At 33.0% G+C, this 19,456-nt stretch overlaps 1 protein-coding gene across 1 annotated transcript; it reads right to left on the minus strand.

Annotated features, from left to right (window-relative positions):
* Positions 1-1,657: 1,657 nt before the first annotated feature.
* On the minus strand, positions 1,658-17,887 carry LOC132750879 (GATOR complex protein WDR24-like). The gene is made up of 5 exons (XM_060740937.1): positions 16,784-17,887; positions 14,065-14,237; positions 12,705-12,813; positions 7,883-7,967; positions 1,658-2,518 (listed from the first exon to the last, which is right to left on the minus strand). The coding sequence occupies exons 1-5, from the start codon at positions 16,824-16,826 to the stop codon at positions 1,990-1,992; spliced, it is 939 nt and encodes a 312-aa protein (XP_060596920.1). The 5' UTR covers positions 16,827-17,887; the 3' UTR covers positions 1,658-1,989.
* Positions 17,888-19,456: the final 1,569 nt, after the last annotated feature.

The raw sequence follows: 19,456 nt of genomic DNA on the forward strand, positions 1-19,456 counted from the left end.
CGAATATTTTACTTCTATTTTGTCTTTCCATTTTTTACAAGGATCAATTGTTTAACAACTTGCTAGGACCTAAGTTGATAAACATTTGCCACCGGCATGTGACAGGCCAGCCTGCACACTCATAGGGTTTGCCAATAAGGTATTTACTGTTAGTTCGTTTTTTTTCTCTCATGAATTTGACGTTGTTTTTGAGATTTTTCAAAATTCGAGTGAACTGTTCCAAGTTCAATGCAGGGAAAGTTTATTGTATAAAATCTTGAAGTTGAAACATCAACTAAGGAAAAGCAATAACTTGTTCGCCACGTATGGTAGGAGTGAAAACTATTCCGAAAACTCCGAAAAATAAGGAATACAGCTTTGCTGTAGTGTATATATGCCATTTTCGCATTTTTGTGTTCTTTTCTTTTCCCCTAAAATAAATGCACCAACACAGTTTAGGTCACAGCTTTACTGGTGGAGGAAGACCTCAAGAGCCCTGCAATGCAATATTTCAGGCACGAAGGGATACCTGAGTAAAACCACCGATGTTCTGTAGGCTACGTAGATAGCTTCCTCACATGAAAGATTCGAACCCACAGCGGCGAGGAGCAAGTGGTTTGAAGTCAGCGGCATTAACCACTCACCCACAGACGCCCTATTTTATTCGTTCACTTTTACTAATGTTCATTGGAAGCTAAGTTACATGTATAAGAGATAGTTCAACGTACAGCTTAATGCAGTCTTTCATTTTGGTATTTCATACATTTTTTATCTCGACATTAAATTTCTTTCATCTGCTGTAGCTTTATTTTATGACGCAAGGCCTTAGAATAGAATTTCATTTATTTCTGCACACATTTTTTTTGGAATGACCGAAATGGTCATACCATATTTTTTTTTATTTTGTGTCTAAAGTGATCAAGGAAGCCGACACATCGGTTCCGTGGAAACTTCAAATATATGTGCTTATGTCAAAAATGGGTATACTATAAAGATTGACCAGTCCTACCACCTGTATGGAATTTATTTATTTATTCTGGTTCATTGTGGGAGGAGATGGTTATTATAGGCACATGATACCCCAATATCGAAAAATATTCCATTCTAATGAAAGGGCAAACGCAAGTTTACTATAACGTTAAAAGTCATTTTTTAACAGCATGCTAGATGCTTATAACCGGAAAATAGTAGCCCCGAATGTGAAATTATTTGTAATAAAAGTAGCGAAATATAAACAAAGTAGTATTTTGACTTCCAATCACTATTAACTGTGTGAAATTCCAAACTGGAATTGGAAATTATAACAGAACACGAAAAAAAAAGATTTTGAGAATGAAAATAAAAGCATTTCTGGGGCATAATGAGCCTGTAAATCTACCTGTAAATCTACTAGTATCTGTCATTGACCATACGTACAGAAGAAATGATTAATCCCTACTGGATGGAAAACTTATAGACAAAGAAGAAATATGAAATAAAAATAAAATAAAAATATGAGCCGCGTCACGACAAAACCAACAGAGTGCGTTTGCGACCAGCATGGATCCAGACCAGCCTTCGCGGAGGATCCAGCATGAATTCAGACCAACCTGCGCATCCGCGCAGTCTCATCAGGTTCGCTTTCCAACCCTTTTACAAGTAGAGAAACTGAAAGCGAACAGCATGGATCCTGATCAGACGCGCTTGTCTGGATCCATGCTGGTCGCAAACGCACTGGGTTGCTTTTGTCGTGACGCGGCTCAAATGCTTATCACTGAATAGACATGACAAATGGAATAATATCAAAATGGCAAAGTTGGACAACAATGGGACTAGCGTTTCCGTTAACAAATAAAAATGAACATAATTTTTAAAGAAATATGTAAATGAGATAAACTGGTGAGATAAACTAATGAGATAAATTTATGAGATAAACTAATAAGATAGACTTATGAGATAATCTAATGAGATAGGCTTATGAGATAAACAACGATAAAATTCGAATTATTTGCTAGATTTTCGAATGAAATGCTAAATGCGAGAATCACTCCGCACTTCCGGTAAAATATCTTGGCCTAGTTCGCCCTGGTCTATTTTCTCTGCTTCACCTGACTGATTCGATTGGTCATTAATTCCACTTTCAGCTATTCCTGAATCTTTTGATGCTGACTGTATTTTGATGTCCCTTACACTTCTATTTGATATAAGCGGCGTTTCGTCACTTTTAACACCATTTGGTTCAGTAAGTGGCAGACTGGTTTCATTTTTCTCGCTTGTGTTAGAACTGTTTTTAACTTCCGTTTGATTTTCGATTTGTGATCGATTATCGGTTATTATTGGTTGATCGTTTTCTAAATCAGAATCTGTTTCATCTTGTTCGGCTTCGTTTTCAGTGTCATTTTCTAGACCCGAATCACTGTCAGAATTCTGATTGTCTGGAGTAGTTAAAGCTTTTCCTTTCCCTTTCTTAGATTTTTTGCCTTTCCGATGCTTTTTGCTTTTGTTTTTACCTTTAGATTGTTTATTTGATTTGCGTTTTTTCTTTTGTGATTTGTCAATGCTGAAAGGAGTAGAAACAAATGTTATCAAAATTTAATGTTTAGCTATAAGATATGTTAATAAGGTTGAATCATATAGCATTGGATAATGATAGTTTTCCATAAAGACATATCAACCTTGTGCATCATATCAAACAAAATTAACTAAGCGGCAATAAAGTTTAATACGAGGGGGAGAGAGTTTAGAGGAGCGGGGGGCACATTATTCAATACATAATTATTGGTACAATATCAAAATGTTTTATTAAGTTATTATTGGCAGTTTATTTTATATAATGTGGCCAAAAATACTTCAAATATCAAATATTAAATATATGACCTCGAAAGACGATTTTGTGAGTGATCAAGAAAGGTAATGCATGCTATGGAAAAAAATAAAGAAAGCATAAAAAGTTTGCTATATGGACGAGGTATGCTATAATTGTACATGTATATAGATTTATAATACCTTATTGATGATAAATGATATTAAAGCAGGACGCCTGCAGATTGGTTAAAAGAAGTTTCAAAATTATAAAGGAAAAAAAACAACAAGATTTTAAGAAATGTACTACAGTTAAGTCTCGCTATTAGGGCACTTTGGGGCCTTGGTAAAAGTGGTCCTATCATCGAGTCGGTAATATTAAATGCAAAAAAATGGGCTGAACTTACTTTTTCATTAATGAATTCGTACTAATGGAGGAAGGAATTTTATGCATATTTTGGTAGTTTTTGTGCAATTTATCGCAAGTTGAAACTGCTTTTATCACTGAATACTATGTTCATTTTCTTAAGCAATTTCTTAAATGTCTTTAAAGCAGCACGCCTCCAGATTAATTTTTATTTTCATGAAAATTTTGAAAATGAAATTAAATGTATATTATTGTATAGTAACCAAAAGGAATCATTTTACACATTTTCAATGGCACTTACATCCCAAGTTTATTACAAAAAGAGGTCAAAATATGCAAAAAAATGCCCTTGCTGCGTTGGTAACGCAGTAGAAATATATATACAAATAATGAAATAGATTGCTATTAATCGCTCATAACATGTAAATTATTACTTTACTACTTTGCCTAAAGTCTTGGTACATTTTTTCACAAATTTGATTTATTGAAATATTTTCGCTCATCTGGAGGCATGCTACTTTAAAACTTTGCATGTTTGTGCTACTTTAATCACGTGACCTTAGGCAGGGACTAAAACATAACAAAAATTGATTGTAGAGCAAAATAATGCTTCACATAATTAAGAAGGAAGTAAATATTATTGTCCAACATTTTTCTCCTATATACAGTATTATGTTCGTTATTTTCTCACGGATTTCCAGCTGCTTTGTTTATATGATTTAATCTTAATCATTTTTACAAAAATATTTGGCACACTACATGATTTAAATCAGATTAAACAGCGGTGATTAACTTTGAAGTACAAACTTGATCGAGACATACTTCAAATGATCTTTTTTTTGCATAAATGAGCCGCGTCACGACAAAACCAACATAATGGGTTTGCGACCAGCATGGATCCAGACCAGCCTGCGCATCCGCCCAGTCTGATCAAGATCCATGCTGTCCACTATCAGTTTCTCTACTTGTAATAGGGTTGGTAAGCGAACAGCATGGATCCTGATCAGACTGCGCGGATGCGCAGGCTGGTCTGGATCCATGCTGGTCCCAAACCCACTATGTTGGTTTTGTCATGACGCGGCTCAAATAGATTTATGTTTTATCTCAGTGGATATAAATTAGTTTAAGTCTATCTATAGCACAACATAACCTCAAAATAATGATGTTTTTTTTTTAGTATTTTTGAAAATTAATATCTAAAATATGATGTGATAAAGATACACTGACGTGTCTAAAGGGACTGATTAAAGGGCACTTATGCTTATCCTATCTTAAGCTGGAACATCAAACTACGACATTAACAGTGTTGACCGTTGTTGTGTTGTGTTTAAACCACAGCCGTGTTGTAAATAAAACCACAACCAAAGTGTAACTTTCAAAATCACAACCGGTGTTACGTTAATTTTTAATGGCGTAGTTGTTTAAAGCTTAACCATGGTGTTGCCCACAGTCGCTTTGTTACCTAAATCCCAATTGCTTAACTTAAACCCCAACCGCATTGTGACTTACTTAAAACCCATTGGCATTGTTACTTAAACATCAACCACATTGTTACTTAAAAACCAACTACATTGTTACATGAACCCGAATTTTAACTTAAACCACAATCGCATTTTCACTTACCCCAAACTGTATTGTTACCAAAACCAAAACCTCATTTTTTTTTACAACTTAAACATAAACCGCTTTTTACTTTAACACACATCGCGTTTCAACTGAAACCCCAGCCGCATTTTACTTAAACCCCAGCCGCATTTTACTTAAACCCCAGTTGCATTTTACTTAAATCCTAATTGCAGTTTACTTAAACACCATCCGCAGTTTAACTTAAACACCAGTGGCATTGTTACTTAAAGCCCACTTGCAGTTTTATTTAAATACCAACCGCAATTTACATAAACACCAAACACTTAAACACCCACATTTTGAAAGATAAATGACAAAAACCATTCCTGGGATGTCAAGAATAGTTAAAAAGAATGGGTGAAGAAAGTTACGAGGATTCGACTATACTAAGATACAGAAATCTAGGGGAAAGAGAAAAGAAATGAGGTGAAAACACCGCAATTTGACTTTTGATCAGTTATTATTATCCGAATCGAATCTAGTGCACATCCTGATATACTGGAAGCAGTTAGACCAACTGGCAGTTAGCCAGTCCTTGCAATTATCGCCAGTCCTAGCAATGATCGCCAGTCCTAGCAATTATCGTCAGTCCTAGCAATTATCGCCAGTCCTAGCAATGATCGTCAGTCCTAGCAATGATCGTCAGTCCTAGCAATGATCGCCAGTCCTAGCAATGGTCGTCAGTCCTAGCAATTATCGCCAGTCCTAGCAATGATCGTCAGTCCTAGCAATGATCGCCAGTCCTAGCAATGGTCGTCAGTCCTAGCAATGTACGTCAGCCCTAGCAATGTACGTCAGTCCTAGCAATGATCGTCAGTCCTAGCAATTGTCGCAAGTCCTAGCAATGATCGCAAGTCCTAGCAATGGTCGTTCAGTCCTAGCAATGATCGTCAGTCCTAGCAATTATCGCACGTCCTAGCAATGATCGTCAGTCCTAGCAATTATCGCAAGTCCTAGCAATGATCGTCAGTCCTAGCAATTATCGCACGTCCTAGCAATGATCGTCAATCCTAGCAATGGTCGTCAGTCCTAGCAATTATCGCAAGTCATAGCAATGATCGTCAGTCCTAGCAATTATCGCAAGTCCTAGAAATGATCGTCAGTCCTAGCAATGGTCGTCAGTCCTAGCAATGGTCGTCAGGCCTAGCAATTATCGCAGGTCCTAGCAATGATCGTCAGTCCTAGCAATTATCGCAAGTCCTAGCAATGGTCGTCAGTCCTAGCAATTATCGCCAGTCCTAGCAATTATCGTCAGTCCTAACAATGATCGCAAGTCCTAGCAACGTCCGCGGCCAGTCATATCAATTTGTATGTATAGGCCTAGTTCCGAAGTGCTTATTAATGAGATTTCAATACGTATCAGATGACTTATTTTACGTAACTCAATTACATTTTTTTAAATTCAATTCAGCTATACACGTGCAGGTATACTTATTGAAATTCAAAATAAAATCTCGATCGATACGAACTGGTCTGGGTGTTGTAGTTGTAACGCGAGAATTTTCTTTATGTTTTTATACAGTTAGAACAAACACCCTTTGAAAAGCGATGAATTTCATTTTTGTTTGTCATGCCAAATTTAAAAGTATCATATAATGTCTCAAAGCGTTTGTAAAACAGAGATGACGTTTTATTAATGATCTTAGCAAAGTTTGTGCCGAAAAGCACATGTGTAATACGAAATTTATTTTTAATTTCGTTTTTAGTTGAAACATAGATTTTAGAGCCCGAATGTAAAAAGACACACACAAAAAACACAAAAGAAACACAAAAAAAAACCAAAAACAGGGGGGCTTATTTAAAGAACTCTCGAGCCCACTTCTCTGAAACCAACTGTAATACTAGGGTGTTATATCTGGCAACACGGTCGTAACCCCAGTAAAGATCGAACTTAAGACCAGTGACATGGGTTGTGAATTAGACACCTTAACCAGTATACTATTTCTATTTTGTTCGATTAGTAACAATGAAAAATTAAGTTAGTTCGTTTATATCTATAGAAGTATACAGCTCTAAGTCACCACCTTTTTTTTACATAAAAGGGTGTTTTGATATATTACCTCGGTGTTTAGGCCATGGTCACAATACACTAAAAAAATAGTAATCATGATACATTGTATAAATTGACTTAATATGTCAATAGCTTTAACCCCCAAATAGTAAAATATGAAAAACTTAGTTTCCTAAAAATAGATTTACTTATTGAAGGAACCTTGTCAGTTAAGTTATCATTATAATAATAATAATATTAATAATTATAATGATAATGATGATGATGATGATGATGATGATGATGATGATGATGATGATGATGATGATGATGATGATAATAATAATGATAATAATAATGATAATAATAAATTAAATGATAAAAATAATGATAGCGGCGGCGACGACGACGATGATGATGATGGTGATTGTAATTATGATGATATTATGATGGAAATAATAATAAACAGATTAAGATTGTTTTCAGACGGGAAATACAAAGTTATCGACAGATATGGAATATTATGTCACATTATTCATGTTTAATACCCTGATTAAATCAGCCGACATTTTAAATCACCAAAAATATCCGATATAATTATATCATATTATACATAAAAAGATAAGAAAAGTTAATTTAGACTTGCACAGTCATACACAGTCACGTTTATAAATAAGACTTCTTTCACAATGAAATATTGAGTTAGGCGAATTTTAATTTGAAATTTACAAAGGTTTAGGTTGTTCAAATGGCAAATACAGCGTAATTGAATTGTTAAAGTTTATACTAAAATCCGTATTCATTACGGAATTACTTTTGAAATTTTACTGACCCATTTACCTTTCAATTCTATTAAGTATGTGTTCAAATCCACTCCACCTGCTGGATTTGCCCTGCTTTAAATATGGAAGAATCCATTCAAAGTTTAAGGGATTTCAATAACAACATATGAAAATTGAGCTACCAACTGTAAAGAGCCTGGCGAGTGTACACGAAAATCATAGGCTAGCCTGATTCTATACTGGTGGCAAAGACCAAATCATTTTCTGTTCTAACAGGTCAAGAATTGAATTCAAATCGTCCGAGAATGTGGAAAGTCAAGTAATGAAAACATGAGACGCCGTGAAATAAGATAATACCTTCTTAAAGACGTTCCCCGACTTAATTTGTCCTCGGCAACAGGCGTCATGGGAACCAGTGGATCATCTTTCTGTTGCTGGTTTCCTGTTTAACATAAAGAATTCATATAGAAATTTAAATACTTATACAAACTATTAAAATTAAAACTTTGAAAGCTTTTAACTTATAAAGAATATTAAGTCGAAATAATGATGTAAGAAATCTTAAATGACGTCATTATTATTTTGTATCAATTTTCAAAAAAAAAATAAAGAAAAAAATGTCAAATTCATGAAAGCACGTGCTATTGGCGGACGTACTTAATAGCGTTTTAAGAGCTCTTGCGATTGCATTTAAGTATTTTTAAAGTTCAACATTTAAAGTGTCCTCAATATCAACTTGAGGGTCCTACAAGGTATTTAAAGGTTGTAATACTTTGTAACTTATCTAAACATGTGGAAATTCTTCTATGGCAAATTTATATTTTATTTTCTACTATGACACATTATCGTTAAAGAAAAAAAAAACATATTTTTTGTTAGATTGTCAGGTTAATATTTTCATGAATAGTCAATACATTTAATAATTGAATCGTTCCCATGTCATTCACGTGAAATTACGTACACAACGTGACATGACGTGATCTGGTGCAGATTTAAAACGAAACAAAAACGAAGTTACAATGCTCGTTAAGTGTTACGTAATTAAAATTTGAAGTTGACATGAGAGTTGAATAGGATCATTTACTAAATTATAGTGATATAGATATTAACCAGGGTAACATTGTTAAAACACAGTACACGAAGGTCACACCGAGGTCACGCAGCCTTGCGTCGTACCAACATTTTGGTTCCTTAAAAAAGTAAAAACGGAGTTATCGGCTCATATCAAACTTATATTATCTTAATATCTCGGGCAAAGGCGTCCTTGTGCGTATCACTATTTGTTTGATGGTTTAAATTGTTTGAAACTTGACTGATAAAATTATATACAATATTATAATTTAAGACCTGGGTCGGTATGATAGGGTATTTAAAGCTTCTCCTTTGCCTGACAATTCCTATTACAAATAATTACATATCTACTTATAGCAGTTCGTCCTTTAAACCTTGACAACTCTTTTGTTATTCATTTCAACAACTTTCAATAACGAAATAAAAATAACACAATTGTACTATTAAGAAGATATTTATAATATGTTCCACACTTGATATACATGTAAATATTTGGAAACTCTAAGACCAACGGCGCGGAAAACGAATTAAATTATAAATATGTATAATATATACATTTTTTAGTTTTCTTTTTTTAATTTTTTGTTGTTGAATATTTTAGGTACGAATGTACCAATGTAAGCGTCACATAAATATTATAATGAAAATACAATTAGGACACAAAACATTGCTCGAATCTTGTAATATAAATATGTATCGTATTTAAAAAAGCAACAACAAACAACGAACAAACAAAAACGTACTGAATATGCTTTAATGCAACAATGATAAAGGAACACGTATGCAAAAAAAAATATAATTTTTATTTTAATTTAATTTTCGTCAGAGGTAAAATAGTTCGGTGTCAAGTGTCCTCACTAGATCACAAAGCCATCTTCAAATTTAACACCACTTCAAACAGAAAGTAGAAGTTCAAATCAATAATGCAAGAGTGTTATATTGATTCTTCTGAATTCTGTCAAAGTTTATGGTTTAATTTCATTTAGTTTCCCCGATGTATATTCTTCACTTATATTTTATTTACCAAGTTTATGAGGCATTTAACTAAATGATTGTTAAAAGGTGCCCGCACATAAGATGTAGTGGAATTTTTATAGATTTGTAAACATTTTAAATCATATATATATAATTATAAACAGACAAAGCTGCCAGCTGATCTTTATACATGTACTCGTACATTATGTATGTAGTATGTATCACATAGGTTCGAGGTTTTCGTTTAAAAGCCCCTTTTTGCTTAAAGGCCCATTATGACTAAAAATGTTATCATTTTTATTTAAAAAAAGAAAGGAAAATAATACAAATTTGTCATATAGATGAACTATCTTTGCTTTGTTGGCTATTGGTATCATTAAAGTGAATTAGTATTTTACAAGTCATTAAAGTCAAAATACTATTTTAATTACAGTTTGCTACTTTTACGACATATTACTGTACATACAGCACTACTTTTTTCAGTTGTAAAACTTAACATCTTACATGCTCTAAATCCATAATTTAAACATTATTTAACACATTTGACATTTCTAGAGAATTGAATAAATATGGATTTCTGTGCTTTAATTTAACAAATTATCTCTCATATTCGGATTAAGTATAGGCAAAATTCTAAATAAAGTAACACCATTAACAATGTACCGGAAGTAACAGGAAGTACACAGTCTTATGTGAAGAGTTTCAGCTTTATGCTGAAAGGGATTCCACTGGGGTGGGGGGGGGGGGGGGTGGACATGACGAAACTGAAAATAATTTTCCGAAATTTGTTTACAATTTCATGTTGGGTAAGAGCCAATAATTTGTGTCCATTTTCAGATTATTTCCTCACCTTTTCCCTCTTTTACCCAAAATAATCATTTTATTGTGCAAAAAGAGCCAAAAAAATAAAAAAAAGTGTTGCAACGCTTTTCACTCAAATCAGGCTAAGAATTGCGTTAACTGGCGATTTTCAATTTAATTCTTAGTGAATTTCTGTACTTTCTGCATTTTTTTAAAAGTTTGAGTGCTTTACCTGATCTATTAAAAAAATCAAATTTAATGTTTTAGGCCTTTTGACCTCAGTGGAGTTCCTTTAAACAATCCGCTAAAAATCTTACAAAATTCCTCTCATCAATGCACGTACGACATTAGAAACATGGAACGTAAAACATTGTCGGCCCGAATACCTATAATTGATCCTATGAATTATTTATGAGAAAGTAAACAATATTAAATCGGTATATTATCAGTACTGATTACACTCACAGATCGTTAGTGGTGACTAATTTATTATCTTTTGGATATTTGTGTACCACTCTGGACGTACGACGGCTCGACGCGAAGATATTCTTTACGGAATGCCGTTAGGGCCATTGCCTATTAATGTGTTGATCTGAAACGCGATAGTCGATAATACGATGGTGAAAACGCGAAATCACGAAACTACGATGGTGAAAACGCGAAAGTACGATGATGAAAACGCGACAGTACGATACTACGATGATGAAAACGCGATAAACTATCGTGTTTTCACCATCGTACTGTCGCGTTTTCACCATCGTAGTTTCGTGATTTCGCGTTATCATCATCGTACTGTCGTGTTTTCATCATCGTACTATCGCGTTTTCACCATCGTACTATCGCGTTTTCATCATCGTACTGTCGTGTTTTCATCATCGTACTATCGCGTTTTCATCATCGTACTGTCGTGTTTTCATCATCGTACTATCGCGTTTTCATCATCGTACTATCGCGTTTTCATCATCGTACTTTCGCGTTTTCACCATCGTAGTTTCGTGATTTCGTGTTTTCACCATCGTATTATCGACTATCGCGTTTCAGATCAACACATTCATAGGCGATGGCCCTAACGGCATACCGTAATTCTCTGGTCCCCGTTTACAACAAAAATTAAACATAGACAAATTTGGCACTTTCAGCCTAGGTCATAAGTAATGTTTTAATCATTCTGTCATTTTTGTCTGGATATGTTTTTTTTATATCTTTGTTGCACACCATTAAAGCCTCTTTGTTTATTTTCTATTGAAATGTGCAAAGTAAAGTTAAATGAAAAGATAAATCCACTGATCCAGTGCTTTAGTTTCCATTAAAGGCCCATTTATTTCTAAAATCAATATACTTAGCTTCATAACTAAAATAATAACGAAACATCTACAGATTCTTTCAGATCTAAAATGATAGAGATTGGTCGCGTGCCTTGTTCTCAATGCTTTTTACTTGTTTTGAAATTACTTTCTAAAATATGCAAATTAATATCTCGGACTTTTCCAACACCGACAATTTCCGAAGTTTGACGGTAAAACATAGATAACGTTTACGTAGTCAGTCCACAATGCAATTAAAATATGGACATTCGGATATTTTTTTTCTCGGCTGGATTTTATGTCGCACCAACACAGTATAAGTTCTATGGCAAGCTTTACTGTGAAAGAAGACTTCAAGTACCTTTCCATGCTATATTTTAGGTACAAACAGACATCCGAGTAGAACAACCGACGTTCCGAAAGCTAGCCAGATAGCTTTCTCACATGAAAGAATCCAAAGTAGGGATTCGAACCCACAGTGGTAAGGGGCAAGTGGTTTGAAGTCAACGACCTTAACCTCTCTGCCACGGACGCCGCTGAAAACGTTTTTAAACACTGATAAGTATTATACACGTGTATTTTCCCGGTGATTCTACAAATAATCAACAGTAACATAATAAAGTAATTACATACTTGACCCTTTTTTACGAAAAGATGACACTGAATATGAATGTGCCTTTAAACAAAAAAAAAAATTCATTAAAGTAGAAATTAACATGTCTACTTTTTATGATTTACTGTGAAATAGAGTGTCAAGAGTCATTAATTTTACTGTGTTTCAACAAGCGTAAAATCTTCAAAGGTGTATAGTTCATGAAAAGCATTGTCATGTTTTAAAGCATAATGCTAATTCAAGGTCGCTGTAGCAAGGCTGAGCATTCATTTTCTGTCGCCATTGAAACTAACTCGAACGTATCCTCGAGTATTTTTAGAAGATTATTCGTATTTATCCCAAGAACTCTTTTTTTCAATAATCAAAGACCTACAGAAGAGACGATTAAAAAACACTTATCGGGTATTATACGTACGTTTATTATTGGTCGGTGACGTTGCTCGTGACGTATTACGTGACGTACCACGTGACCGTGTTCCTAGTGATAGCATTTCACGAGATTCCATTACCTTGACGGCCATCTCCTGTAAGAACACATGTAGTGATGACAACACACATAAGCCAATAAATTACATGTATGGTATCATATATAACATTTAAGATCAGTGTTTATTTACAAAGATGATAAGCGTAAGTATAATAGCCTCTAAAAACAGTAATAAAGATACAGAAAATTAGTCCTTAAAGATCAGTGTCAGTGTAAAAACCCGCCCACACTTTGTACATGCGTAATGTTTTACTGCAGCTTTCTGAAAGTGATTTATATTAAGTTATATTCTTAAAACAGAATGTTTATTACATAATTGGATGACCCTAAACTTCATCTGGTCACACCTTTGTCAAAGTTTAGAGTAATTTTATGGAGTTGAGTGGGCGGCGGATCTCTTTGATGTTAAATTATGTCAATGATTAACTTTTGTTATATTCAAGACATAGTACACAATGCCGGTGAATAATTATGCGATTTAAGACTAACATATATTATAGAATATAACCAAGCCCTAATGAAATATTTGAAACAGGGTACACCCTTAGAAGAATAAGTAGATCGTGGTGAAGAAAACGAAGAAGAAAGGGAGAAAGATGACGAAAAAACAAGACATAAAGAGTGGTGAGGATCAAATAGGGAAGAAGAAAATAAAGAAAAAAGAAAATAAAAATGAGAAGCAGGAACAAAAAGAATCAGGAGGATAAAAAACAACAAGAGGAAAGCAAAAGAAGGTACACAAGTTGAAGAAGGACACTACTAAAAGCCAAATTTATCGTTTGGCTTAGAAGACCTTCTAACAAATAAGGACATTTTTTAACTATATTGTAAGTGCTTACGTCTGTGGCCATGAACAAATGAGGGCATTTTATTGAAATAGAATGCATATTATCAGTGATTACGTCCCTAGCCATGCACAATGGGGACATTTTATTGAATTATAATGTAAATGCATACGTTTGTTGCCATGGACAAATGAGGACATTTCATTAAATTATATTTTAAGTGTTTATGTCTCTAGCCATGAACAAATGAGCACATTTCATCGCATTATATTGTAAGTGCTTACATCTCTAGCCATGAACAAATGAGCACATTTCATTGAATTATATTGTAAGTGCTTACGTCTCTAGCCATGAACAAATGAGCATATTTCACTGAATTATTTGCAAGTGCATCCATGAACAATGGGGACATTTTATCTAATTATATTGTAAGTGCTTACGTTTGCGGCCATGGACAAATGAGGACATTTTATTGAAAAACAATGTATATTGTAAGTGCTTACATCTGCGGCCATGAACAACTTGATTTGTCTCTGTTTATGTTGTTTTTCTCTATTGTGTTTGGCGAGCTGGTACTGACTGTAGTCACCTTTGATGTTTCTAGAATTTGTCTCTGTGGCCGTTATATTCTCTTTAACTTGACCATTGGCATGACCTTGACCCTTGTTTCTCTCATCTGCAAAAAGAAATAACACTTTATGTACGCACACATGCATAGACTCAATGTTAGATTTCATAGTTCGCGGAGCTTGTCTTGTTAACAAATATTGTCAACAATTATGATTAATAATTAAATATGTGTATGTGTTTTCATTCTAATAAAAGGAAAGTTCAGATAGAGTTAAATGTTAGCAAATTGGAGCGTCAGGTTCAAATTAACATTTTGTCAACTAATAAGGACTTCTATGCATATATTATGTATATATTATAATTCAATCGGAACATCTCGGCTATTATTAATAATCTTATCCGAAGTTTGACGGAAAGGCCCGAGAAGATGCGATTAGTTGTAATTAAAAGTTTACTTCATTCATAAAAAATGTTCAAGGTCTGGTAAAACGTGTGTGAATATGCACTATACACTTTATGTGGATAGAAATTCTAAAATAGAAACATCCGTAATCAATGGACTATAATATTGCGCATAATATACGCTCATTTGTATTCCATTTAAATTATACAATTTAGGGAATTTTCTTGGATTGTATAGCAAGGTATATCAATAGTTATGAAATCTAAATCATTTGAACAGAATATCTCAACAAAAAAAATTTAATAATTGAAATATGACAAATCTGACAACCAGATTTTCAACTCTTGTCGAACAAACAAAAAAAGTAAATTATATCTATTTACAATGCAGCAATTATTTACAGTTTTACTGCAGCCAGCTATCGTTATCTCGATATCGGTTGTCTCGATGTTTCGTTATCTCGATGTTTCGGTATCTCAATCATATTCTCCACGATTTCTTTTCTCTTCTTTTAATGTATGTTATAGCAGTCATGGTATGGGACCGTAAATCAGCTTATTTATAAAAGTGTTTCGAGCTGTCGATATGAATTTATTAGGTTTCCATATTTACACAGGAATTAGGTCATTTTTAATTATGATATTATCTTATTCATAAGTAAGGATCGTATAAAAGTGCTATTGAACAAACATTTTTTATCGGTCAGTTCAACCATTTATTGTCATATATTAATCCAAAATAATCTGAACACTTGAAAATTTACATACATGTCGCCCAGAAACTACTTACAAGTTACTTTATGATATTATGTCAGTTAAAGCCATTAATATTAGAGTAATATAAATATAGAAGAACTAGCTCTTTGTCGAAAAAAATGATGTTGATCGACTCAACATTCCGGTTTTTTTCTTTTCTTTAATATCTTTATTTTTTCATTTGCAGTTTTTTTTAAACAAACAAGTATTTGTTATAGCCTTTTTTCAAATAATGTGTATTCATGATCAATGACTATATAAATATTGTTAAAATCTAGATATTAATATGTAAACATGAATGTATAAAGCATTCCATAGACATCAATATGCTATCAATTTGTTTGGCATTCCTAATTGGCTTATTACGGAACGGGTCGTTTGTGGATGGTACATGGTGGCACAATAAATTTTGTACATGTTTCATTTTTTCACTGCATAGTTATTGTAATGTATTGTTTATATGCGTGGACACGTACATGTACAGCAAACTATTAAACTATGTAACTAACAAATCGAATTTCTCGGCTGCCATTTCAAGAGTGGTCATTGTTTATTACAAAATTGGTATAAAACTAGGAAATCATATGCTGTTTTAAAGTAGCAGCATTCTTCGCGTCAAAATGAACTATTGATTGCTGTTGAAACGTTAGCACTATCTAGAAAAATTTATTTGGACAAACAGCTAACTTAATCCATGCAGATATGATAAATCCGGAATCCGTTTTATGCCTATTATCTCAGGATTATGTCGGGTCAGTTTTGAGAGAGTAACTATAGTTTTCATATTGTATTTTGATAAGATAATGCCGGTTGTCTGGTCTTTTGCATGTTAAAGGCCCATTATGCATCAGACATGCTTTCATTTTCATTACATAATAAAAAAACAACAACAAAAAAAAAAAAACGATGACAACAAAAAGAATATAAAACAAATTTAACAAAAAAACAAAAAAAAACAAAACAAAAAAAAAAACCCGAAACATTATGGTATCCAACTGTACGTCTCTACGTCTGTCCGATAATTATAGTTGACTTTGTGTTTTATTTGTTAAATAATATTTTCCATTGTATATATGCACACGATATACCAACGTGTTAATCACCATTTCATATTGGTTTAAGAGAATTTGTAATACGTGTTACCTGAAGAAAGTAGCACTAAATGTGAAATAAATTGTCACTATAGAAGCAAATAAATAAATAAATAAATAAATAAATAAATAAATAAATAAATAAATAAATAAATAAATTAATTAATTAAAATTGGTACTTTGTACAGCAGAAACTAAATTGTAACAGTTTGATATCACTTACTTATAGTCTCATTGTTAAGTAGTTCCTATATTATATTAAGATTATCAGAGACTATTGCAGCTTTAAAGGGGGACAACTCTGTTATCCATATTACATAATTATATTATCTTACTATATGATAAAAAAAAACAAAATATATACATATTTCTTAATTATATTATCATAATACATGATACTTACTGTGTATGCTTGGGTGCACTGTTTTAGAATTTGAACACCCCATCGTCTACATACTTATTAATATCTTATCTGACCTATCACAGTTACCACCCTTGCGTCCCAGTTATTCCCCCTGATCTCAGTTAACTCCGTTTCTTGGTTACCTCCCCTTTTTCACAGTTGCCGCTCTTGGCACGCGAATTTCGGTATCACAAAACACTAATAACCTGACACACCCTGGTATCTGGGTTGAGTCACTATGTATAGTTTATATATGAATATATCATTTTTTATGTCAACACAAAATATATTGTAAATCCTTCATTCAATAAAACAATTATCCCCTTTTAAACAAAATCAATCATTCCAAAGTTTTAATTTCACATTTTAAATCCACAGATTTTGTTCTCTAGTTCCACTTGTCAGGACATCGTCTTTATCATTGTATGGATTTGTTTGACATTAAATATTCATAACCACGTCTCCACGCTGTATGTAGGAATTCCTTTGGTCTGAGACAGTTTAAATCTCGATATTGAAGGTACATATGTCTCGCATTTTTAGAATGTGTTGATAAAAACATGTAAAATTAAAAAGTATTACGAGTTTTTTCCGCGGATTTGTGATAAAACTTTAGTAAAACAACTTTTCTGTAACAAAATATAACCGAAATAGGTGCGATACACCGTTATATCAAGTCCCGCGTAAACCCGATTATAAGGTCTTATGAAAGGTTAGGACAAAATTTAAACACCCTTTCAAAACATACATGCACATCTGACATAGATTATGATAGTTTATACAATATTGTATTGAATTCAATGCCAGTTGTAGTTTAACTCCACAAGTTCTTGTTAACTCTACACAATATATAAAACAAGTTTCAAAACCAAACTGAACGTCGTATACAAAGAGAATTTTAATAATAGTCCAATTTCAACGAAACACATTGATTTACAACGAAAAGCATTTCACCATAGCAAATCCATCCCTATTTATATTTATAATTCATTCCGCGTAACTTTACTATTTAACTTGTCAAGTCCAAAAGAAATTCTATTCAATTTACAAGTCAATACTGTTAAAAGCAGTCACACTGTGGTTTAAGTTACAACGACAATAAGATTGTAAAACGATAATTAACGACCAAATAAATCAATAACTATAGATAAAGATAGTCACGGTGGTTTTCAGGGGAGATAATGACAGCACAATAGTTATGATTTTTTTAGGTAGAGTTGTCGCCCAACGATCGTAAATATCATTAATTCACTTTCAGAACAGCAAAGATTTTTAGAATTTTCAGTACTGAGATAAAATGGTAAGAGAGATATCACCAACATGGATTACGCCGACGCTTGGTCAATTTGACCTTTTTAAACACCCCCATCCCCCGGAACAAATAATATGCCGATAGACAAATCGCAATAAAGTAGTAGGGACATACTGTGATGATCTTTTCAAATATAGTAATCTTTTTAATATGTTTACGATGAACTCAATTTTTGGGTTAAACTGTATAAAGTGTAAGAATTAATGATTGAGGCTGATTTTTCAGATATTTTTACTTGAAAATGGAGTAATAAAATTATTGTAAACTCTACTATCGTTGCGTTAAAAGACCAAGTTCTGGACACCCCATGAAGGACTTTTAAGTAGTACTAGATTCAATTTCATTAAGGATTTTGTAGTGAAGTGTTAAACATTTTAACGTGTTTAAATAGGTCAGACTTGTAAATTTACACAAAAAGTAAATAAGATATTGCAAAAAATATCTGAGACTTAGCGTCGAGGTTTTATATCTAACTTCCTTAAACGTGACATTTTTACACTTTTTATAAAATTACCCAACAGACTTAACATAACATCATAAATTACCGAATTATTCAGTGCATTCTAAAACTGGTGTCAATCATTGACAGGCGTAGGTATTAATATTTATTTTCTGTTAATAATTTTCTCTATACATTAGTAATTAATCTATATATAAATTTATGTTATAAATGTTTGACTCAGACGTAAACAAAATTTACATGTTAAAATTATTCAGACGATTGCCCCCGTCATTGAAGATATCGCCATCTCAAAGACACGAGTTAAAGTTCGTAAATCTAAGCCCCAATCTATTACCATTAAATCATATAGGGGATTTTATCTGTGCACTTGACATCAAACGATTTCTTTGACAGAGCTTGGATAAAGATAATGGCTTTACAATAAAACCTGCACAAAGCGGATCTCTGTAAAGTAATGACATCTTTAACATGAACAATATCTTTTTTTTTTCTTCAAAAAGTAAGACTTCACTATGAATTTATCTTTCTAGAGCAACACATGCAAACTATCAACCTAGTGTGTCTTTTCTGTTTTAGGTGTCCAAAGTGAAAATGCTGTCGTTGTAGCAGAAATTTGTTTTCAAGGCTGCATATAATGATAGAAAATGCCCAGAAAATCAAGATCACCGTTTTATTAATTGTTTATTGTATCTTTATCCACAATTGAGGCTTTAAACTATCATTTGTAAAATTGTTCTGATGACAGAAAAAATGTTAATGTGAAATGTGCATTTAAAAAGCTTTTTATTGACACGCAGTTACAGGACAAAGCAAGATTCACTACGACCAAATTTTCCTATGTATGTAAGTAATCTGTTATGTCACTAACCAATTTTGCTATGTATGTAAGATATCTGTT

Source organism: Ruditapes philippinarum, unplaced genomic scaffold (genome assembly GCF_026571515.1).
Source record: "Ruditapes philippinarum isolate M1 unplaced genomic scaffold, ASM2657151v2 ctg1086_1_1_1_1, whole genome shotgun sequence".
NCBI classification, from domain to species: domain Eukaryota; kingdom Metazoa; phylum Mollusca; class Bivalvia; order Venerida; family Veneridae; genus Ruditapes; species Ruditapes philippinarum.